The sequence below is a fragment of the Haemorhous mexicanus genome, chromosome 5, assembly GCF_027477595.1.
Source record: "Haemorhous mexicanus isolate bHaeMex1 chromosome 5, bHaeMex1.pri, whole genome shotgun sequence".
Classification (NCBI taxonomy): Eukaryota; Metazoa; Chordata; class Aves; order Passeriformes; family Fringillidae; genus Haemorhous; species Haemorhous mexicanus.
This window is the reverse complement of record NC_082345.1, coordinates 36,781,943-36,807,473: the sequence shown is the minus strand read 5'-3', so window position 1 is coordinate 36,807,473 and position 25,531 is coordinate 36,781,943. Positions and strand designations below refer to the sequence as shown.

General features: G+C 37.7%; 1 protein-coding gene across 2 annotated transcripts in view; it reads left to right on the top strand.

Moving 5' to 3' along the window:
* Nucleotides 1-21,761: 21,761 nt before the first annotated feature.
* The window catches only part of ACSS3 (acyl-CoA synthetase short chain family member 3), a 64,897-nt gene continuing 61,127 nt past the window's right edge, over nt 21,762-25,531 (top strand). Inside the window, exon 1 of one of the 2 annotated variants that reach the window (XM_059846850.1) lies at nt 21,762-22,193. In XM_059846850.1, the coding sequence (XP_059702833.1) occupies nt 21,877-22,193 (317 nt within the window). In that variant the 5' untranslated portion in view covers nt 21,762-21,876. The remainder of the gene's footprint in view (nt 22,194-25,531) is intronic. The other variant, XM_059846853.1, reaches the window with a different exon arrangement.

Genomic DNA, 25,531 nt, shown 5'->3' with positions numbered 1-25,531 from the left:
TATGGAATTTATGATCCATGGTGCTCCTTTCTTAAGAACTGCCAGACCCAGAAGTAAGGAAATACTATCTCTAAACAAAGGAATTTTTATTATTTCAGGAATCTGTGCAACATTATCATTCTTTTGGAGCTTTTCACTCTGAAACAATCTTCAGAAGTCCTTGATATTAAATAACTTGATGGTTCCAGGTCATTAAAAGGACTTCTGGTTGGGATAGAAGCACCCAACCATTTGGGAGCTGAAAAAATGTGCCTGTATCTTTGTAGATTTGTCTAGAAAAAGCGGGTGAATAGACATTCTTTGGGAGGCAGTGGGTTATCTAACACTGAGCAGCAGTGCAGCTTCTCCCTTTAGTACATTAACGAGGAATATTATGTTTTGTTCCTCACGGTTGTACTTCCTATCTAGACCTTATATTGAAAATATTCCCTGAACAATTGAAGAAAGGGAGGTTTGCTGCCCTGAGTGGGCACTGCTTATAGTGTTTCTCTTTCACATGCAGGCTGAGGAGCAGGTACAACTGAGTTTAATGAGAGTCTTTCTATGAGTATACTCTGCAAGCTAAAAAGAAATGTGTAAGGGAAATTTTAGGAGCTAGTAGGCACTTTGCTAATGGCCTTCTTGAATTTCTCATCTCTGCATCACCTACAGAGTTCCATTTTTCTTTCTTCCTTCAATGAGAGAACAGAAGGGTCTTGATTGATTTCAAGTTATAAAACCTTGCAGCTCTACATCTGTGTGGCAGGGCTTGAGGGCTTTAAAAGATAATGTAAGTTTGAAGTGCTTGAAGTAGAAATACCAATTGTTTCATTTTCTTTTAACTTCAAAATAAATGAATGTAATTTAGTCAGCTCCCTTTCAACACTTCTTATATCATTACTACATCATATAATCTTCTGTGAAAAGACTGAGACTCTTTTTGATTTGTATTGTCATGTTTGAAATTCTTTCTTTCAGTCAGGGAATGAAAATTCACTATGTTCTTGTTTGTTTGTTTTGAAGAAACTTGCTCTCTTAATAATCTTCTGTCAGGATGCCAGAGATCACCAAAGGGTTATCTTAGCACTGGAAACATATTCCATTGTTTGAGGATTGGCAAAACAAACTAACAGAATATAGAAACAGCAGAATGGAGTAACTCAACCTACTGTGGTTTTGAGTGAAAGATACTATTCTGGCCTTGAATTTTATTATTAAAAGTGCTGCATGTGTATGAGTCTGCCACTTTTGAATAAATCCCACAGAATGATGATAACAATAAATGCATTAGACTTGCATTTCAGCTTCCACCCCACATTAGCTACCAAAATTCTTTTTTGAGTTTGTGCTACTGCTTCTGTCTAAACATTCACTCTGTACTTTATACCTTCATGGTGAAGCAAACTAAAGCTGTTCATGGAAAGCCTCCACAATGAAACATGAATAAATTTTGAAGGAGAAAATCTGTTGCAGTTCCATTTTCTCTTTTTCCAGCCAAGAAAATCTACAAGCAATACTTGTTGGTGCTATTACAGATGTCTAGGTTCAAAACAGCCTATCTTGCTTTTCCTGCTTTTCTGCCTTCTAATTTTGTTTTTACTAACTTGTATTTCTGCATGGGAAACAGTGATACTGAGGATGCAAAATGTTTTCTCCTTTGAAGCCTGATTTCAAGTAATGATTTCATGACTCATTAGTTCTTGAGTTGTAATTTTCTATTTCTGGTTTCTAAGCAAAGAAGAATAGTCTGGTTGAAGCAGCTCAATTATTTTTGAGTGAAGACCATGTATAATAAAATACTGTCCCAAAATATAAAAGTGCTTCAACAGATGCTGTTGGGGGGAAACTAATGTCCTATCACAGTGTGAGTATGATAAGTGTATAAGACTGTTTAAAACACAGACATAAGCTTTCTTTTGGGGTTCTTTAACAAAACTGGACATACCCACCAATAAGGAATATTACAGTTGAGAGGTATGTGAAGCAAGGTGAACAATGAAATACCTGGTTCCCCAGCTAACTATAATTTCATCATGCTGCTCTACAGAGCTGGATGAAAGCGTTCCTTGTGTTGTTACTATTGCCTGTAACAGAAAGAGGTTTCAGATCACATACAGTAGGCAGCCCTTTTGTTGCTAAATTTTTCATTAGTCATGTAGCTAATGGTGATGTGTAGGTGTGTGGATGGGCAGAACTGAAATGAAGTATCAAAAAACTGGCTCTGAAAGAGCATATGAAATATCATAGGACTGTTTCTGTCCTGGAAAAAGAATTGTTCTTATGAAGAGAGAATAAAATGGATCTTTATTAAGATATATATTTTCTTTAATTTCCACACCTGTTATGTATCTTTATGCTCTGAGAGTATATGTGGAAGCATCTAACTGACTTACACTACCCATTCTCTTCTACAGTTCTAACAACTTTCTTTTCTTTCTCTTTGAATTATACAATCCACATCTTTTTATTAGTTCTTTATATGGCACTCTGCATTAATTCCCATTATCTTTCGATGCTGTTGATATTGCAGGTGAAGGTGTATGATTTAACCCAATGCCATTTAATTTTTAAATTTTCATTTTTAAATGCCATTTTCGTTTTTAAAATTATTTTCTGTATGTTTTTATACATGTGCATACAATAGGTGCTGGCCTTTTTTCTTGATTCTACTTGTACTGAAGATATGCTGCAGGATCTTTACCACTAGACTCAAGCAACTAAACAAACAAATAGTTATTCCATTCCTTATTTCTCATTGTGATAGATTATAGAAATACAAATGCTACTTTTCTGTTTTATGTTTGTGTTTTGACATCTTTTTCAGCAGCAGAAGTTCAGTGGCTAATGCACACATTTATACCCAATGGTTCCTGTACTATTTATTCTCTCAGCAGAACTACAGAATTTGCTGTACAAATCCACATTTCCTCTGTTTGACATAAAGATTTGCCTTGCATTTTTCAAAATTACAGAGATGTCCTTTCTTATGAATTTATTTATTGTGGTACCTAACAGAGTCTCTTGAGTGCTAAAGAGAGAACCTGTATTCTGAACCTGAAAAACAAGAATAACATCTGAAATTCTTCAGTGTCTGTCTGCAATTGTGCAACCAGGACTGATTGCTTTTATGTGTGTCTGTATCCATTCTCAAACTCCTGAAAAGACAGAAAGTTAATGAAGCTTGAGATGTTAAGAAAGCAAGTGAATTCTTTCTTAGTCCAGTTGAATACTTATTTTGATTTCTTTTTTTGTCACTGCAAAGCAAAAAGAGAAAATAAGAACATTCCTGAGTTCTTTGCCCTATCGCAATAAAAACACTGGGCAAAAGCGATAAACAAGAAAGTGGGATTTCTGATTTTTCTCTACAGACAGGGAAGACCATCCTAGATATTGATCTAAAGGCACTGTAGGTAAAGGTGATGTCTCTCTTTTCTAGATGATGCTTACTTACCTACGTTTATGAATGAGAGCATTATGAATAGAAGGCCATGACCCGTTTTGAATAGTTGGCTTGAGTGCTGTCATGGAGTATTATTTTGATAAAACTGGGGGAAATATCTGAAATCAACAGTAAAAAACTCGTTGTCTTTCATTATATTTGGAGTCTTGCAGAAGACCTTGTATTTGAGGAGTTAGATCTTAGTCAGGCCATGTTTGCTGTGTGGGGTCCTGTGTTTAAGCATGAGCAGCTGCTGTAAGGAAATCTGCAGGAGTGGCCCATATGGGTCTGTTCTGCATGCTGGGGATGATGTTATGGCAGAGATAACAGTCCAGCCTGTCAGGGGAAGATGCATGGTTTACTTGTTGCACAAAATGTAAGGCATTGCAGCATGGAAGGGAGAAGGGACATATCCACAGATGGGATCTGCAGAGGGTGCTGGGGGACAATCCATCTGTGGTCTGTTTGATGCTGTATGAAACTGTGCTTCCCAGTACCTGATGGGATGCAAGATTGACTTGATATCTATATTAATCTTTGTATTCAATCTTATTAAACTGGCTATGTTAGTATGACATTTTTGGGCCTTTTTTACTGAGATCCACCAAAAAACCCTTCACTCTCTCTCTGCTTTCCCCACTTGTGGTGCAGAACATTCACATTTGTGAAGTCTGAATTCTCTGAAATGAAATTCTGCTTTAAAATGGGGAATGGAAAATAATTGACCAAGTACTGGACAAAAGAATCAGGCTATGAATTACTGTATGATAGTGCTTCAGAGAAGTGGAAAAAAAGACACTGATGATAAATATTTGGTGCTGTTTGATACAAGGAAGTAGTTATCTATTCATAGAAAGGCCATCAAATGTTTCGTGAAAAAAATACAACCAAACCAAAGCAGAATATACTCCAACTCCCTTCTTCCCCTGCCAAAACCCACCACCACCACATATATTTCAGTATAGTGGAATTGTAGGAAACTTGAAAATGAGACTAACAAAAATCAAGAGGGTCAATTTTTGCCAATGAGTGTTTAGAAGTCATGAGTGACTTAAAAGAAATGAACCATTGCAGCTCTATTCCAGAGAAAATTTTAGAAGCTGTTGTTTGAACCTGAATAATATTTCTGCTATGCTGTTCTCATAAAATAAGGCAAGAAGCATAAATAACTAGAAAATGAGAAACTCAAATAGGACATCTTGCTATTTTTTTCTGATGACCTTAAATAAAACTTTTCAAACACTCATTTCTACAAGAAAGAACAGGGACAGAGTGCAACATAGGACTTTATAATTGGAACAAATAAGTCACCAATAGAACATAATATACAAGAATTAGAAAAAAAGAGAAGAATTTATATGATTGAATAGAAATGAAATACGGTATTATGAAATCAATTGCATTGCTTTTCCTTTTTTAAAATTATGTGAGAAAATATTATCATATAACTTCAGTATAACTTTTCTTCTAAGTCTTTCTGGATAAAGGAGTATATTTTAGAAATAGGCCAAGGCAATTTTTAAAATTTTGATTTGGTTTATTCTTTAATTGTAAGTGATATTAAAAATATCCACTGTGTTACATTAAAATGGAAATACTTTTTAAGAAGTGATTATACTGTTAACTTTAGAGAAAAGTAGCTACATTTTTATGGCTTGAGTTTTGATAATTCTGTGTATAACTGGCAGCAATATCAAAACAGCCAACCATTCCATCATTAGAAACACTTCAAGAATTCCATATGAGAAAAACTGTCTCAAAGTTTTTTTATTATTTTAGAATAATTTTAAATTCAAATAAATTAAAATATAATTAAAGATGTGTAGTTTGTTGACACTTCTTAATTCAAGGTTAGGGTTTATGGTATCTAAATGAAAATCTTAAATAATGCCTGGTCTTAGTGATAACTTCAGTTTTTAATAAGGGGAATGCTGATTACACTTGTACTGATTTGGTATATATAATGCTAGTATAAAGTATGTGAAAGCTTGAAATTGGAATGGAATAGTGCATTGTTTATATAGTTAAAATGCTGTCCACTAATTTTCATAGAAGCTTGTGTATGACAATTTAAAATAAAATTATCTACATCCCCACAACATTTAGTTTTAAAAGGAGCTACTGCAGATCTCTCCCTGTATCCTGGTTACCCTGCATAGCAAGGGCTTTTAGGATTTAAAGGGCTTCTGCCAGGAAGAATATTATAGAGATTCCATTCCCCTCTGTCCACCGAGCATATATCCTATTCTTGGGCTTAGCCAAATTTAACATTTTTATTTATTATATTTATTTCACAGATTTGAAAATAAAATCCATGGATCATTACTGGTGTAGGATGATCCTATCCTATCCTTCCTTTTTTAGGAAGACTCTCCATGACACCAATGAGCAAGACCAAAATTACAGGTGACCCACCTGTGTGTCCTACATGCATCTGCAAGTAGATCAAGTGCAGCTCCCAATTGGCAGTGGCACTGTAGTAACTGGAAAACTGCTGAATACTTTGGACTCCCAGGTGAGCATCCAACAGCTGATACTGGTTGCACTAAGATCCCACTGCTCAGTTCTGTCCCAGACTTTGATAGAGTGATGAGTTCTGTGGTAATCATGTGCAACTCTCCTCAGATCTCCAACACATGAAATAAACATTCAAAGATTAATTGACCACAATTTCTTGGTTTGTGGTTCAGAAAAGGTCAAACATTCATTAGAAGTGTCAAGGTCTGTGGTTCAGAAAAGGTCAAACATTCATTAGATATTAAAATCATCATGGGAATTGGTGATTTTTAACTGAGACAATGCAGTGTATTGCTCTGAAACGATGCAGGATGCTCAAAGGAAAAACCAAGAGAAGATCTAATTTGGTGAGAAACGCACGGTAATATCTCACTTCCACACTGGCAGAACTCTATGAAGCAGTATCCTTTATCCTGACAGTGCTTTGGCCATAAAAGTGATCCAGTGGGAAAGCATTAATATTTCTACCAACAGTAATGAGAAGTAGAAAGTTGTGCTCCCATGGTTAGCACAGCATACCATTAGAATTGTTGGGGAAGTGATTTAGTGCTTTAAAAAGTACTCAGCCTTCACTTAGGTCTGAGATCAAAAGTTATGACCTCTGGCTCCTCATGTTATGGAAAAAGATTTTTGCAGCAATGGGCTCCACAGAAGCTCTGTGTTTATTACTAGGATTCACCTTATGTATCATGTATCACGTCCCAAGTAGAAAAAGATATAACTTTTTGTAGATGGGTTTTGCATTTCTTCTGCTTGGATTAAATGAAGTCTTGCAGATTCTAGACAAAAGCAAGCTTGATTACAAAAATATTCTCCTGGCCATATCACTTCATCAGGGCTTTTTTTAGGAATAATAAATGTCATGTGGATAAAACCCCAGCAGCAGATGATTTAATGTTAGTGGAATTATTGCCATGATTGGCTATAAAACTATCTTAATATAACATTCAATTTTGCAGTTAAGCATTTTCTTCACAAATAGAATTCAAATTGCACAGCTTAGATACTAAAATTATAGATTGCAACATTTCTTTTTTCTACAAAAGAGCTTTTTGAAGTTTCCTTTCTATTTCAAAATGTGTTTCAGTAAAAAGATATTTCTGATTGTGGTAATTTTCATTGTGGTTGGACGCATTTTTGTGATACATGCTGAAGAATGAGTGAATTTCTTCTGTGTTCTCTGCACATAGGAAGGAGGGTCAGATGCGCTGCCTCTGCTTTTTGTTCATTTCTGCACAGAATTCACTGGGTTTCTCTTCTCTACCAGTCCAACTCTTAATATCTGTTCTGAGATTATCTGTTCTTTTAATTATTGATTTCTTTTGCTTTAGCTGCCTGTTTTTTCAGGAAAAAAAATCTTTTTCTCACTTCTTCGACACTTTCTTTAGTTCTTGCGTCAGAACTAGAAGGTATCAACATACCTGGTTGTTACATCATTATCAACACTAGGGCAGATATCAAATGCTCTGATACTGGAAAGAGCACTGGTTGATATAAAAACAGACTAGCATTAGTAAGCAAGAGGAATGTAGGTAATAAATCAAAATTACAGGAAGAACCTGCCTTTTTTTATAAAAATTGTTTTAAAGAACTTCACTGAAATATGACTTTTATTTACTGGTGCTGTGACCCTTGCTAAAAAAAAAAAAACAAAAAAAAACCCAAAAAGCAACCCAGGACAAAATAAGCACTTTAAAATTAACAGCTGGATTTTATTTTGTTTGTCAACCAGAAAGGTTTTGCTTAAGCAATCAGAAAACAACTCAGTACAGTGTGCCCTCTTATGTTGTGCATTTGAGCAGTGACTGAGCACCAGCTGCCCAGGGATGCATTTAGCTGTGGTTCATGGCCTTCGGCAGCACTCCTGTTGTGTTAGAGAGAGAAGGGAGGTTGGCACCACAAAACCAGACTTTACAGACTTTATTTTACAATTTTATGCTGAGCCACTATCTGAAGTTCAAAACTTTCATAGCACGTTCACAAAGAAATTGAGCATGGTGTGTTCTGTAATTTCTGGAATTTCACATGACAGAGCAGATGTTGGGCAGAGAGTTGGAATTCCCTTCAGATGATGATAAAGCAGAAGAAATGCCCCAAGATGAATTCAATGCATTTAAGATGCTACCAAAGTAAAGTTTGGGATCAGATTAAAAAGAACCCCAAATGATTTTTTTTTCTTAAAAAAAATGAAAGTGTATTTTAGCCATTAAGGGTCTCAGCACCAACTTTTTAATTCTCTATATCGATTCTCATTGTGCCCCATGATTTAATAATTTAAATTCACTCTCTATTGCCCAAGACTGGTTGTCCCAGAAACTACTGCAATAATGCATTTCTCTTTGGAATATCTATATGTATAGCCCTGCACACATCTTATGGCTGTTTTCCCCTATAATTAAAACACTTAGGATTGTAGGTTATGTTTATTATTTATTATGCGACATATAAATAACCATTCCTCATCTGTTAAAACCCCCTGATTCCCAGATGAGAAATAGGAAAGAATTTGGAGTTAAGCTTTGAAGTGAAGGAGCAGGCTGTGTCCTTGTGACACCCGCCATATTCTGACTGTTTTTTTCTTGCTGTTAATACAGCTGTTTCTGGGGAAAGCAATTTGCCATATAGCTTGTAATTGAATCTTCTTAGGCTATTTTTTTTTTCTTTTTTTGTTGAATGCATTAAATGTATGTAGAAGCCTAAACCAGTTAAAATGACAACTGAGAAGTCATTTTTCATTACAGTTATCTCCAAGTCTGGCTGCATTGTTGTGAGTAGTGTGGAAAAAGGAAAATTGTATATCAGAAAGCACAAACATAGAAAGCAAAGCAGTCAGGGGTGTCTTTACTTTTAGCAGATTTTTTTTCCAACAGTCTTGATGTCAATAGCCCAGAGTGACTAATGGAAGTAGCAAGGAAACTCAGGATGTTGAAACCTGCACATACAGTGCACATTGATCCCCATGATGCTGCACAGAAGCAACAGTTAATAACTCAGATTTTACCTATTGATCTGAAAACACTTCCAGGGGAGATAACTGTCAAGACTGCATTTTATAGAGGAAGAGGCTAAAGCACAAAGTTTAAATTTTTTGCTAGAAGGTCAAGAGTAAACCTTGGTCTCTTGAGTCCCATCAATTGCCTGTTCATTATATTGCTGATATTGCCATGTCTCTTCTAGAGTTCTCCAGAGGCTTAGCATAGTGTAGGAATCCATGATAAAGTCATTAGATATAAGCCTGATAATGAAAAACCCTTTTCAGGTGTTCATCTCACACAGTTCTTTTCATAACCACTTTCAATGATGCTAAGGGACTCTGGGGATCAAACTCTTTCTGGCTATGGAGGGGAAGTGTCAGAAACTCAAAAATGAGGTAGATTCATGACATTCCTCTGTCAATGGTCATTTACTTGAGAGCAACATCATGAGACTGTTTCATCTTGTGGATGCCCTGCCCCTGGGCTAATATAAAGCAATCTTGCAGTGGCATTACATGGAAGTAGCACTCACACTGTCAGCTTTCCTCCTAGAAAACTGGCATTCTCTTCTGAAAGCATCTCTTCAAAGAGGTACTAAGCTTTTTCAGAGGACCATGAATGGATCACTGTACAAATGCTTACATTCAGGCTGTAAATTACACAAAACCCTGACAAGGTCTCCAGCACATAGGGTAGAGGCTAAAACCCTAAATGTTGTGCATTTCTGTAGCTGAACTTTGGCTTTGGCATCTCTGGGATATTTTTACCCATGGACCAATATAAGCTGTTCCAGATTTATTTAAAATGGAAGGTGAAGGATTATACAAGACATATGTCATTACTTAAACTGATTATCTCTATATTCAAAAATGTAAGTTGTTTTTGTTGGATCGGTATAATGATCATGTGGAGTAAAGGCCTTTCTCTGCAGCCTCTAGACATATAAATATACAAATCTTTAAAGGTGAGAAGTAGCACACTATATCTTGTATCAGACTCAAGTAATAGCCAAAGCTCCCATTTTTATTTCCAGGCATTTCATGGCATTGTTTTTTGAGATGCACAATGCCAGCCTATTTGTGCAGGGGAGGAAGAATTATTTGGTAACCCAGGGCAAGGGATGGGGTGTTCTCAATCTCAACATGTTTTACCACAGGATTAGACAATTAAAAGAGCCTTTGGAAATAAGAAGAGTCAGGCCATGACATCAACAGGTGGTGGATGAGAATACTGTAAATGTGATTTCATTCTGTTAATTTTTGTTTATTGGCAAAGTTTTGAGTCAAAAGGAAATAGGTGAAAGTGAAGGGAATTTAAGAATAGGTGAATGTACAGAATGCACTCTGAAGCTTTTTGTTTAACAGTCAGAGGAGACAAACTTTACATTTCAAAGACAGAAGGATGAGAGGCCTGATTAATAGAGCAGGAAGTGAAAAAATATTTTTGAGACTTCAATAATGCAGGATCAAAGGATTTGCTGTGATAACATATTTAATGTACTTTACAAGCCAATTGCAGGATACTGCATGTGGCAATACTGAGAGCAGAGAAGACTTAAGGAATTCTACAGATCAGAAAGAGAAAATAGAAAAAATGCCAAGAAATTTCAAAATCCTTGCAGGTGAGAGAGAGAGAAAAGGAATTAAATAGGAAATACAAAACACGTGTGTAAGTAAGTAGATTTCAGTTTTGTGGCAAATTAGACATTCCGATTTCACATGTTTTTTAGCAAAAAAAGTCATTGAGTTCTGTGACAACACAATTAGATAAAATGTTGTGAAAATTAATTATAAAGTTAGCACGGGTAGGAACAATAATGTATTTTACCAAAAAGACACAACTTAGGGAAATCTGTGTTTTCCTGAATAAAAGCAATTGAAGCAAATTATAGGACTATGCATCCAATTCAAACATGAATATGGCAAGATTGAATTTCATTGCGGCAGTTGTCCATTGTCACCATGACAAAACAGCTGAATTTTCTGAAAGCCTGAATGTGAAATAGAAGGGACTGCTAATACATGGAGTTGTTACATATAAAAGATTCAGTTTAGAGTGTGCTTTGTTGAAATGCTTAGCTACAGTGTTGGTTCATTTAGAAAGATATCAGGTAAGGAAATACTCTACAATTAGGAGTAAATGTATCCTATTACAAAATGAGGCACATCATGGGAAGACTGTCATGACAGGTTTGGATAATGTGTTTTAGCTAGAGGCTTACATTAGTATGCAGGCATTTGTTTTATATTTTCCCTGTTTTTACAAAGCTATCCTCTTGAAGCTCATTAAATCTTTTTCTGCAGTAAGGGCACTCAGGCATGAATAATCTAAGGAGTAAACAGAATACTATTATAAATGCACAAGTGTCCATTACAAGAAGTAGTAAATTTAAAGATGATTAAAAAGCAACAGCAAAGCACAAACACCCTCTTATGCACATACAGCTCTAACATAAGCAGTATGTGTTTTTCTTGTGAAGGATTCATTACAACATGACTCTTAGAAATGAGTGAAATAAATAACTCAGCCTGATTAATGAGCTACCACAAATCATTTCTTGATCAGAAGTTCAAAAACAAAAACGAGGATTTGTTATTGCTTTGTGCCTTATTTAATTATGAGGCTCAAAAAGCATGAGACCATGCAAAACATGGTGTAAAAATGCTGTACTCTGTATAAATGAGGACAAATTCTAACGGGTGTTTTTCATCTTTTTGCAAGGTTTTTGAGAGTTCCATTTCAACAGGATATCTAAACATACATTCCTCTATTTAAAAGTCCTCAAGCGTAACTGACTGAAGTCAGTGCTATAGGGCACCTAACCTAAGGAATATATGGGTTTAAAAAATATTTAAAAATATTTAAAATTGTCTGAATCAATTTTTAGCCAGATGAGGCACTTAACTTTAAGCATGCATTCTGAACTTTGTCTTTTAGAAGGCTGGGGGAACACTGCAGGTGGTGTAACTCACAAAGTGAGCAAAGTACCTCTAGGACTGTGTCTCACACACATTAATAGTTTTTTGTAGGCAAGTCAGTAGGTGAGGAATGGCTTTTCACCTTTTCTCTTTTGTGAATTTTCCATTAAGCAAAATCAAAACCCTCATGTCTCAAGCTCAAAAGATTTCTATCCCAAAGAATATCAAGGCACACAAAATACCATCAGTCCTGTGTGGACAAACAAAGCCAAACTCAGAAACAAAAAGGAAGAATAGAGAAGGTAGAAGGAAGGACAGGTAACATGGGGGGAATGCAGAAATATTGTCCAAGCATCCAAGGGATGAAGTTTGGAAAGCTGAAGCCCAGATGTAATTGAATCTGGCTAGGGATGTCAAAAAGGGCTTCAAGAAAAGGAAGAATGGGGAAAGTATGGATCTATTGCTCAAAGAGACAGGGGACCTGGTTACACAGAGCATGGAAAGGCAAAGGTACTAAATGTCCTACTTGTCTCAGTCTGTACTAGCAAGACTGTTCATCAGCAACCCCAGGTTTCAGACACCATGGAAAAAGTCTGGTGCAAGGAAGATTCACCCTTAGTGGAAGAGGATCAGGTCAGGGAATCCTTAAACAAACTGGACATAAATAAATCCATGGGACCTGATGGGATGCACCCAAAGTGCTGAGGGAGATTGCTAATGTCATCATGAGGCCACTCTTGATAATCTTTGATCAGTCACAGCAATTGGGAGAAATGGCCAAGGACTGCCAGAAAGCAAATGTCACTTGTATCTTCAAAAAGTGTAAGGAAGAATACCCAGGGAATTACAGGCTGGTCAGTCTCACCTCCACCTCAGGGAAGGATGGAGCCATGTTCTTTTCAGTGGTGCCCAGGGGCAATGGGCACAAACACTGGTGGTTTCAAACATAATGAAATGTTTCTTTACTCTGAAGGTGACTGAGCACTAGCACATAATTGGAGATATTCAAAAGTAATCTGGACTCCAGGTGGCCTAGCTTGTGCAGGAGGTTTAGACAAGTTCCCTTACAGAGGTGCCCTCCAAACTCAATAATTTTTCAATTCTGTGAAATAATCCTGTGAGTTAAGCCTTGAGTGCAAATCCACCTCCTATTTCCAAGTCATTGTCCTATCTCTAGACAACAAAATGAGGCTTCTTCCTGATTCCCCTTTTTACTGCACAGGTTGGCAATGGCAACTAGGACAGAGGAAGCATGGGCTGGAGCTGCTTGAGGCTTACAAAGGACAGCTTCTTTCTAAAGTTTGTGACAAAGGATGAAAATTTTAGTTAGGAGAGCTTGAAGTTATACTAGAGTTCACTTTTCTTTTTATTTAGTTGTTTTAAGTTACACTGCCTGATCCTTTTGATATAAAAGTACAGAAAGAAACCAAAATTTGATTTAAAATAATAGTGAAGACATGTCATAATGAAGGAATTTTTTCTTTGGTAAGATGCAAACAAGTGAGTAAGAGAATTAGTACTTGTGATTTTGCCACTTGTTTTTACTCTCTATATTACAACACTTTTCCTTATTAAAACATGCATTTGCAAAATGTTGATAGTTCTAGAGGTAACTTTGAAAAAATTCTAAAAGCCTTAAAAGTGTATGCATAAAATATTCATCATATGAAGATGAAAATCATCATTGAAATTACAATGGAATTATCATTAGCCTTTTTACTGAGTACTAAGGCTGAGGATAATGATTGTTATTCAGCTGTTTGATCTAGACAGCCCTGTTGCTTGAACACTACAGGTATTGAGACAGAAATCAGAGGGAATTGGTCTTGATCCTAACACATCCTGATCAGACAGATGGAAATAAATCTACTTGTTGATATTGAGACATTCTGTTCTTATGTTTGGAGGTCCTAAGAAAATAAGACTGTTAATGCCAAAAAATATCAGAAAAAACTTTTTGTTTCTCAAATCAATTAATTTTAAATTATTTTAGTTCTTTAAATTTATCCATATCTTTTACTATTCTTTGTGTTTAGTCAGGCTTTTGCTTTACTAGAATGGAAAGAAATTTATATGATTGGAATGTTTTCCTATACATGAGGATTCTTGGATGTGAAGATTTTTAAGATTGGTAATACCTCATAACAAACTAGGTAGTGATGGAACAGAAAATCTTATGATAGTAGTCCTAAAAAAGTTAACCTATTTAAGCCATGCTGTTACCTTTGGAAGGAGACCTGAATTGATAAGTCATCATATTTTCTAGTGTTCAGAATTCTCGATTACCAGAAATAGAAGCTAATGGCCAATCAAATAAGACTTCGGAAAATATCCACAATAGTTTCATACTCTTTATAGCAAGATCTTCCTTACAATTTATGAAGTAGTTTGGTTTGGTCATTTATTGTGTAGCCCACACGGTCTAGATGTGTATAAATATTAATAATGAACCTCATGATATTTGGCTATGGTGCAGTTAGTAAGCAGAAACAGAAAATTTTTCTATTTTATTCATAGTGTTTTAGCTATTGTTTGGTCTGTTAGTGCCAGAATGAGCTTTTGATTTCTACATTTATCTATTACTTAACTAAAAGGAAGGAAGATAAAGAGCAAGCCATAAATGGTGTAAAGAGTGAGCAAATAATGTTACAGGAAAAACAGAATGCTAAGAATTTATTTCTTTCATTAAACATGTTATCTGGGAAAAAAATAGGTCAGCTTTTTGGGAATTGAATTTTACAGAAGATTCCGTCTGGCTTTTCCAATTGTTACAAGAAAGGATGCTTTTTTTTTTCATATGAAATACCATAGTGTTCCACAGAGGGAGAGGCATCCTTCAGGGTGGCTTTTTATGAGACACTTTTTTTAAATATCAAAGCATTAACTGCATTAAAAATAATTTTCAGCTGTTAATGAGGGCATATAAAAATTTTATGAGATGAAACCCAAGTCTATTTGAAAAGTAAAGACTCAGCTTTTACTTGAGAATTGGTTTATATTCACCACGAGACATAGAGCCTGGACACTGGTTTAGCTAGCATAGTATTCCCAGAGGCCAAGAAATCAGACTTTGGAGTCTAGTTTCTAGAGACCATTACATATAAACACAAAAATTTAAATGGGCTCTTTGGGGCTTGACACCCAATAAAACAATGTTTGGGTGTAGCCCAAAAGACTTGGTTCTAATTATAACAAATTCCCAGGCTCATATTGGATGATTAAGCTGTCCTCTGCAATGAATTTCTAAACATTTCACACAAATATTCATGAATTCAGTCTTCTGAAAGGCTGTGGTAACAACAACATGGCTCTTTCACTAGAGAGATATATAATCAAAATAAATGGAAAATTTAGCCTCTGCTATTAAATTACACAATAAAATATAATTTCATAGATAATTCCAAATAAACACACTGGATAACGAAGGAAGAACCAGATGAATGTTCTATAGGTTTGTAAGTAACCCAGCTACTCTAGTGAGCAAAAATATTGAGCATAAGCCCCCTATAGCTATTATGGAAAAATAATTCCTGGAGATTCAATTTTGTACACTACCTAAAACACATACACAGAAGTCATTCACTGCTTTCCCATAACAGAAGTGAGCAAATATTTGAACATGCAGTATGCATATTGAAATTCCTTCCTTTGACCCTTAAAATTAGAACCACATATTACTTTGAGTAAATTTAAGGGTGCTTGGAGAAGAAAAATAGGACAGCAACGGTAAGGCAAATGACCAGGTTTCAATTCGGTATGTCTGCCTCATTGACATCTACTTCAATGACACTGCTTTAACAGAGAAATTGGTTTTTCTGTCTTTTTTCCAGTTCCATAGAGCTTCCAGAAGTTATCATGATATGGCAGAAGGCTCCTCACTGCCTTTGACATTGAATTTCTCCTTGATTTGTGAAAAGTTTGGTTAGTCTCCATGAATCTGCTGTACTCATTTTACACTGGTAAAAATAACTATTGAGACATTAATAAAAAAAGAGTATCTTGGGAGTGGGCATATAGCCTCTGCTCTGTTATAATTAATGACTTTTGGCCTAAATTTAGTGAGTCTAAAATTTTACCTTGCAATCTAAAATTACTATAGGAATTTAATTCTGGAGTTGAATTTCTGAGGGTGCAAATGTGAACATCTGGCAGCCCATTTCAGCACCATAAAAGAATGAGGCCATGAGAAAATGTGGACTTGAATGTTTAACAAAATGTATTTGGGCACACAGTTTTGCTGCTGGCTTACCAATAAGAATTTTTCTGCTTTATACAATATTCTTGGGCCTGAATCCATGCCTATTTTTCTTATTTAGATTCTTCAGGAATCCTGTGACATGCTAATTTGCAAGATGAGCTATAGAAAAAGCTATTTTCAGAGATTATTACTGATGTTATTTGGGGCAAACTGAGTGACAGCTACTGTTTCTTCCCTAAGCTGCTGTGAAATTTCATCTGTTCTTTACCAGTCAGAGCCACTCAAAAGTGGGATCATTCAAAAAATTCACAGAATTATTTGTTGTACGGCTCTGGATGATCCTGTATGCTTAAAAATATAGCACACAGTAATAAAAGACAGTTGCAATGAAATATGCTATTAAAATAACACTTAGTCAGTTTAGGTGTCAGTTTCTTGTTTATTTGCAAGACAATTCTGCAGATGAACTAAAGCAGCACATCACCACGGTGTTTGAACATTAACTCTTCTTGTCATACAGTGAATAGTTATGTAGTGGAATAAGGATAATGAAATATGTCACAAGAACAAAATCCAGCAACTGTTGAGAATGGGATTGCAAGAATGAAACTTTGGGACACAACCAGAAATGGAGCAGATTGACCTGAAGTTGGATTAAGGAAAAGAGGCCTTTGAGTACATGCTGATATGATAATTGACCATAGGCCAGGCTCCTAGCCAAGTCTGCTGCCCTGGCAATGCTACTGACAGCTTCTTGCAAAAGGATGTGACAAAAAAGGAGATAAACACTAAAGCTGTGCCAACTTCACTCTGTGCTCCTCAGAGTGTCCGGTGAGCCTTTAGCCCAGCCACAATGCAAGTTCTGCACTCTGTGCACCCAGAGCTCTCATGTGAAATTCAGAGCTTTGAGTGGGAAAGCAGCTCAGCACTACATATTAGGTGTTGTTTTGAAAATCTTAAGCATATGTGGTTTTGTGTTTTTTAATTTTCATCTTTACCTGCATGCAAGCAACATCTCCCCTCACCCTCCTCATCCCTCCTAGGCAGAAACCAGAATCAGTATACCTTTGGTCTAGTCAAGCCTGGATATCCTGGGGAAAATCAGCTTTTCTGTTTTATCTTAGTCATTGAAGGTTGAAAATAGGACTTCTAGTCATTGTAATTTTTAATCATGGAGTTCTTCCAGTACTGCCTAACTTCTTCATACTCCTTGGACTGTATTCTTTATTTCAGAAAGTGTTGCTGATAAGAAATATTTATATAAAAGGTAATTTAAAATGATTTTTATGACAATACTAACATTAACACTAACACTTAGATTGAGGGTTAATGGAATTTATAACAGTTCTGTGAAAAAGACAATATTCTGGGTAAAAAAAAAAAATTGTGAAATCCATGGATACTTTTGTTATCAAGTTCAAATGAAACATCAGTAAGAATGTCAGTGCCTGAAGTCCTTCAGTCCCATTCAAAGAATATACATTTAAATTTGAAAGTTTTGTAATAACAGTCCTTTTGCCTGTGATGGCTCTGGTGTAGTCATCTGGGAAATAGTGGAAGAGGCATATGAAAGAAATTGGAATAGCATTGGATAAAACAGCATATTTTACTCTTGTAGAGACAAATAATAATTAGCACTTTCAGGAATCTGGGCAGCTCAGGGACATGGATTGCTTAAAAATCAAAGTTCAACAACAGTCTTCATAAAAATTACATCAGGTTTGCAATTTAAATCTCCAACAGCAGAAATGCAACACAGAAGACAAAATTCCCCAAGGAATTTATCATGGACTCTTTCCTCTAGCATGCCTAAATACTGAAGAACTTACCATAAATTTTGCTTTTGCATGAAATATTTTGCTTTCATGGCCTTGATTTGTTAGGTGACATAATGTAGAGTTGGGTTTTTTTAGCTGGTTTGTTTGGTTTTGGTTTTAGTTTGACTTTAGATGGTTTGGTTTTCGTTTGTTTTTAAAGGAATCTTTAAATTATCTATCTGGTTTTGTTTCTCACATTTTCAAAGCCCAAGATATGTTCAGAAGAAGAATTAAAATCTGGGAAAAAAAAAAAAAGAATGAAATACAGACTGTCCTGAACTGTAAGACCTCCTCAAGTAACCAAATGATAACATCAGTAATAACTGAAACTAGAATCACATTTTCACCCCAGAGGATCTCTAACCCATTTCCACAAGGATTGAGTCAGACTTTGATTTCAGCACTTTCCAGAAGTATATAAAAAGTGGCTTCTGTCTGCAGAGACAGATCTTCTAGTGTTTTTCTAAGTCCTCATCATTTACCTCCCAGCACACCAAACCCTCATTGCCAGACACAGCATTAAACAGAAGGACATGAATTCCCAGCTTCTCGGTGGGGAGAGAGGAGATTGAACATAGACCTTTTTTTTTTTAAGCAATAATTTGATTATTTAGAATTTTTTACAAAAGTTTTAATATATTTCAAAACCACCGTGATATATTTAATATTCTAAGACTGGATTTTAAACTGGAATAGTAACTAAGTCTACTTCTGTGCCTTAGAAAATGGTGGTTACAGATATTATTTCCATCACCTTTCATGAAAACAAAAAAGTTTATTTAGGCTTGAATTTAACTCTGCACACCACTCTGCACTCCAAACTGTGACTACCTTTAATTTTGGATGTAAATGCTGTAAGTGAAACTTATTCATACAAGACTAGTAGTGTTTTGAGAGAGATACAGTCTAAAAGTTGGACAAAAGGTGGTACAGAACCATAGCAAAGTAATTTAACATATATAGTAATTCTTTAGCTACAGTTTAACTTTGTGCTTAGAAGAGGTCTCTAACTGAAATTTGGATTACCAAAGTCTTGTGTACTAGGATAATCAAAACATTTAATATAAAGGAGATGATATTTTTAATACTTTTCTGCTAATCTGTTTTCAAGATACATGTATCTTCAAATATGCATATCTTACACTAGAGGATGCAGCTGTGTGGGGAAAAAAAAATTTAACAAGATAAAGGCTTCAGATATGATTTTTCAATTGCAGAAGTACCAGGCCATGTGTCATAGTTTGTTCTTTGCTAGATATATGCACAGAGACATACATATGTCCTTCAAGAAAGTCTACAGCTACAAGGGCAATTGCTACACACATCACTTGACATTACTTCAGAATTCTTTGTAGAGTGTGACTTTCAGGAACATCACATTTTGCTAAAATAAAAAAGTCCTTAGAGAGAAAATTCATCAGTTCAGAAATCTGCTATAATGGTATTTGTAAGTGAAGCCTAAATTAATAGTGTGCAGTTGGGAGAACCAGCAATTCCTTCTTTACCTTTTTAGCCATCTGTATGAGGTGTGATGAGTTTAATTAATGAAGTATGTTCCACAGATATTCATTAGAAACATTCCTTCAGGTGACATTCCATCAGTAGGATGCCAGCTAAAAGAGGAATTTAATGCACTTCTTGTTCCTATTAAGTTCACTTGTACCCCCTACACATCTAACATAGCATTTCCAGTAAGACATATCTTCAAAATTAATACCAGTGTTTACTGTTCCAGTGCAAACTCCTTTGCTTAATACACCTTCACATTAAACACACTATGGACAGAGTGGAAAAATGGTTAGTATTGCCCTTCAACACCACAAGAAATATTAGGAATCACCAGACACCTTGGGTGTTTAAAGCTCAGGTTACTTTGTTCAGTGTTGCTGTGCACAACTAGCCTGTTACATATACTTAAGTATTTTAGCTGGCCTGGCCTCCAGCGTTTCCTCCCCTTTAGGGAACAGGGAGGTGTTCCAGCTCCAAAACAGATTGCTATCACCACCCAGAGGCTGGCTGCATGCAATTGCTGTAGGGCTTCTCCTAATTAGATGAGCATCGATGGCAGTGTTGGTGATCCAAAGAAGGCAAATAGTATGAAGGGTTACTCCTTGGGAGTGTATAAGGTACCTCTAGGAATTTGAATTGGGATTAAAGAGATACCTTTTGTTAAGTTGCACAGCTCTGGTAGACAGTCACTGCAGTGCACTCAGCCATCTAGTGGGATTGTGAACATCAGTCTAAGGCTGTGTGAGATGATTTCTGAGCAGGAGCACACACAAAAAAATTAATCGTGATTCTGTAATAATTATAAATCAGAATTGTTCTTTTAAGTCAAAATTAGCCTACCCATTATAAAGGTAGGAAATATGAAATATAATTCTGGGGATATTTTTTAAATGCTAAGATCAACTATGTGTGACCTGACTGGGAGGTTGTGCTCTTCAGGCATATTTGTACAATGCATGCACTACTGAGCATCCAGCAGCAATATCTGATTTCAGGGCTGTCATGGTGTCAGCATTGTTTGCAGTATCTGCAAGCTTCTCTTTATTTTCTTTTATTTATTTTAAAATTTTGACTACTGAACTGTTGACAGCAAAAGTTCTGTCAAAATGATGAAAGTGTGGGCAAAATAATAAAATTGTTAAATTTGAGAACAAGTATATTTTCTTTTTTTTAATGTATTTTTAATTTTCTTGCTTTGTTGGCATGATGTAGCAGTAGGGAACTTTGCTAAATAAAATGTCCACTTAGTCCTTCAGGTGCTTGAGTTTTTTGGGTTTTAACTTCTTTTTAAGAAATAAGTCTCTGATTCTTTAACTTGAGCATTTTTGGACATCCCATTATGCTACTTAGTACTTACTTATTTTATGCTATTGTGACACACATAGGGAGGAGAGTGAGGTGAGGTATTTCACACAGCACTGGACCAGGGGGAATTCTGTGAGATAATTATTTGGCCTCAGAAACAGAAGTGGCAACCAGTCTTTATGCTGAAAGACCATTAGGGATTTTCAAGATGACCTAAAACTTGTGATGAACTTGAACTCCAGCCCTCATGTATTCTGAGCCAGGATAATACACTGATTTCATGTATTAAACCTACTGTAGTGGGTAAACAGTCTGTTTCTTCTCATCTCTTATTCCTTTATCTGTAATGTGATAAATTGTTATCTTCTTCTTCTTCTTCTTCTGTAAGAACGTAACACTAATTCAACAACAATCAGGAAACAGGTTCCTAAATTAATAATGAATACAAAACACTTTATAGAGTTCCTCTTTGCTAGATGACATTCTTATAAAGTGATTACGGGAAGAATATCCTGAGTAACCTGTAATGGATAGGCATATTAAAGCAGTAAAAGAATTCCGTAAGTGATAAAATAACATTTGAATCTGGTGTATGTCTTAGCTGACTTGCACATTATAATACTCTGAATCACGCACACTGAAACTCAAGAAGGATTTCTAAATATACGCCATAATGAGCAAAACAGAAGATCCACTAGAGATGATAGAGACCTTCTGGAAAGCAGAATGAACTTTTTTTTTTTTGGCTGGCACAAACAGTATGCCTCATTTTATGGTAAGTTTCTCAAAGCAAGAATGTCTTTCAAAATAAATACTTGAGGAGTATTCTGGCTACGTGTCTCGCAGACCTGGAAGTCACAAATACTTTGAGGCGTCGATCTCTTTTTACAGTCTCTCTGCGTCCTTCGGTCGATGCCAAGCGCTGACGGGCCCGGACGCCCGGCTCCGGCTCCGGCCCGCTCGGGGCGGCTGCAGGTGGAGCGGGGCAGCGACCCTCGGCATCCGGCTCCAGCCGCTTCCCGGCTGGAAGCTCCGAGGGGCGGTGTTCCCCGGGGGCAGGGCCGGGGCGCGGGCGGGGCAGTTCGGCCCGGCCCTGCCCGCCGCGGGGGCAGTCCTGCCGTGCCCCGGGAGCCGCTGCTGTTCCGTCCCGTACCGTCCAAGGGCGTTTTGGAGCCTTAGAGAAGCCAGTGTGTCCCCTCTCCCTTGAAGGCCGTGGAAAATGGGCTTCCTGGGCAAGCTGGCGGCGCTGCCAAAACTTAGCGGTGCGGCGGCGGGCCGGGGCGGCGGTGCCTGGCGGCGGCCGGGCCGGCGCTGTGCGGGTGTCCCGCTGCCGCTCCCGGCCCGGGCCGCGGCCGCTCCCCGCCCGCCGCCCGGCGGCCGCGCCGCCTCCTCCCGGCCGCTGGGCAAGTACGAGGAAGTTTTCCGGTCCTGCCTGGCGGAGCCCCAGAAAGTCTGGGGGGAAGTCGCCGAGCAGATCCAGTGGTACAAGCCCTGGGTCCGGACCCTGGAGAGGGGCAGCCTGGGGAGCGCCTCCTGGTGAGTGGCCGAGTGCCCGGTGCCGTGCGGAGGCGGGCCGGGGCCGGGGGGCTCAGCTCGGCTGAGCTCGGAGAGCGGGCTGCCTGCCCAGGGACTGCGGGTGTGCTGGGCTCCGCGTCTTGTGCTCACCACAGAACTATCCCAGCATCTTTCTGGGATTGTCGGTGTGCCGTCGCTGTTGGAGGAGATGGCTGCGGAGCTTGAAGGAGTTAAATGATGACACTTGGTTAAAGTTAATTATTAAAAGCAGCATGGGTGAGGGCATATAAGCGTGCACTCTGGCAGGTGTGACATATGCCGGTGTGTGCCCATGTGTGGCTGAATGATGTGAATGAGTACGCCTGATGCTCCCCATCCCACCCTTTTTGGGTCTGAATTGGCAACAGGCTGCCGTGAACATGGGAAATCCGGCTTCAGATGCCAGGGAAATCAGGCATATGGACACGCAGGTAGGTGTATAAAACCTGTGGCTTTGGGGCTGTTTAATCTCAGATACTGTCTAAGTAGGTTATAATTTAGATGTTGTGGTTAAGGTAATGTTTGGCAAAGGCATTGGTGTTGTAATATATATCTTCATCAATGAATGGCGAACTATCCTAAGACAAAATATAATATCCTTCTTATAAATTACTAGATAGGAATTTCAAAACTTTCTCAAAGATAATATTAAAATTTTGTGTGCCCAGGAGGCACCTTTGCCTCTTTTTAAGCAAGTTTACATCAGGCCCTTGGGTCTTTTCTCAAGAAGCTGATGCGAAATATAAAAGGCAATGTAGGATAAGGGTCATCTTTGTTTGATACATCAGTGTTCTTTGCCCTTTTTGTATTTTTCTGGTTTGTTTTAGATTAAAAATATTAATAATCCTAAAAATATTATTAAAGATATTAATCCTTCTCAAATCTGTGCAAATTAAAAGATAAAGAGCCAGTGGAGTGGAGCTGGGTTTCTTATTGGTGTCTGATGTCATTGCTTGATGCCTCTAGTACTAAAAATTTATGTCTTCAGCTAAATTATCAGAAACACCCAGCTATGATGGGCTGTGTAACAGTGGATAGATACGATCCTTGATACTTTGATCTCAAGGTTGTGGCACTATTCAGAAAGTCCAGGTAGGGTTGCCTGCATAATTAAGGTCTAGACAAGAGTGTAGAGAACGTGTCCTATGAGGAGCTGCTGAGGGAGCTGGGGTTGTTTAGCCTGGAGAAAAGGAAGCTCAGGGAGACCTTATTGCTCTCTATAACTATATGCAAAAGGAGGTTGCAGCCAGGTGGGGGTCAGCCTCTTCTCCCAAGTAACAAGTGAGAGGACCTTAAGAGGGAATGGCCTCAAGTTGCACCGGGGGAGGTTTAGATATTATGAATATTGGATATTAGGAATATTGCATATCAGGAAGAACTTGCTCACTGAAAATGTTCTCAAGCAGTAGAACAGGCTGCCCTCGGAAGTGAAGGAACTACTAAACCCGGAGGTATTTAAAAGTTGTGTAGATGTGGCACTTATGGACAAGGTGTAGTGGTGGACTTGGCAGTGCTGTGTTTAATGGATGGACTTAATTGTCTTAATGTCTTTTCCAACCTAATTGGTTCTGTGATCCTGTGATTAAAGATTGGTAAAGCTCATTGACTGCAGCATTGCCAAACAGTATAATGAAATCAGTACAGTGGTTACTTTTGAAGGACTAAGGAATGAGAATATTATGCATGCAAATGAACATAGTTTTGCTATCTGATTCTGTCAAACAAGTGTGGTTTGATTTTCTGAGCAGGATAAGCTTGTTTGTTTAAAGTAACAGTTAGGCATTTGTAAAGCATTACTTCTCAGGTGGAAGTTATTTTGCTTAATGAGAGGGAAAAATGGATGTTTCATTGTCTGAAGTCAGACTTGTCTTCCAAGCTCTTTTCTAGCCTTACTTCCTAACTTGCATCTTTCTTCCACTGTGGATGCAGAAACCGAAATTATCATGTTAATGTGGGCAAATACCTGAAGGGAGGTTTTACAGAAGACAGAGCCAGACTCTTTTCAGTGATGTCCATTGACAGGACCAGAAGCAATGAGCACAAACTAAAGCAGTCATGTTCCCTTTTTTAATGTGAGGGTGACTGAGCACTGGCACAGAGCTGGTTGTGGAACCTCCATCCTTGGAGATATTAAAATGTCATCTGGACATGGTTCTGGTCTACTGTCTCCAGGCTGACCTTGTAGAAGCCTAGAAGATAAGTGGGGTAATGTGCATGTCTCAAACACCCATGGCCAGATAGATGTGGAGCCACCCAAGGATTGTTGGTAATAATAATACTGAGAAAGAACGGCTGTGGCTGGAGAAGGGGCCCTGCAGAGGTAGGGCAGCACTTTTCTGGGATAAATGTCCTTGCTTCTGGAGATAAGCAAAACACAGTACAGGGCAGGAAGAAGGTTGAGAAATGGGCATGGGCTGTAGAGGTATCAGGACCACTGAGGACTGCTGAAGCCCTCTCACCCATTTTCAGAAAGAAAGGAATGGAGAAGAATGGATCATGCATGCTAACTAATTTGCATAGATAACAAGAAACTTATCTATGGAGTGGTAACTCCACAAAGCTCAGGTGCCTGTGTGCCTTAGGTCTCTGGATAGATCATCCAGCTGATGAGCTGGATCAACACTGGAGCCAGGATGGTGATCTCCTTTTCTTTCTTTCAAATGAAAAGAAAGAAAAGTTTTCTTTCTCTCTTCCCCTCTTTAGTTCATCTCTGTCTTTAATCTTGCACCCTGCCTTTATCCAAAACCCACTGTCATTGTCTTATACTAGGGTATCTGGGACTAACTTATACAGATTTCTATACAAAGTGTGTGGAATTTACTAATAAAACTTCCTAAGTTTTTACAGGCCCACTGACTTTTGGAGTTCTTTTTGACCATAAGGATTTATGAATCTTAGGTTCTGCCTTCCCCTTGAGGGTGGGATGCCACAGACCTGTCTGAGCAGGTGCCCTCCAGAGGTCCCTTCCAATCTCAAGCCAGTTTGTGATTCTGTGGCATTATACAAAGGTGAAAGTCTGAAGACTCAACATCAGGCTGTAATTGTTTGTATGCCAGGTACCTGTTTTTCTGTGGATAATAAAAACTTCAAGCAATTCAAATTTGTATAAACGAATGTCTTAATGTGCAACATGCAGTTTTATTTCTTTTTTAAAGTTGACTTTAAATGATAACAGGCTGTACATGATAGAGCATTGTACTTTAATGCCTCTGAAATCCCAAATGGTTAGCAGCAGTCAGTGTGCTCAGCAGGGTGACAGATGGGCAAATTCTTTGACTATAAGAGAGGGAGTACATAGAAGAGGGTCTTTCAGAGGACAG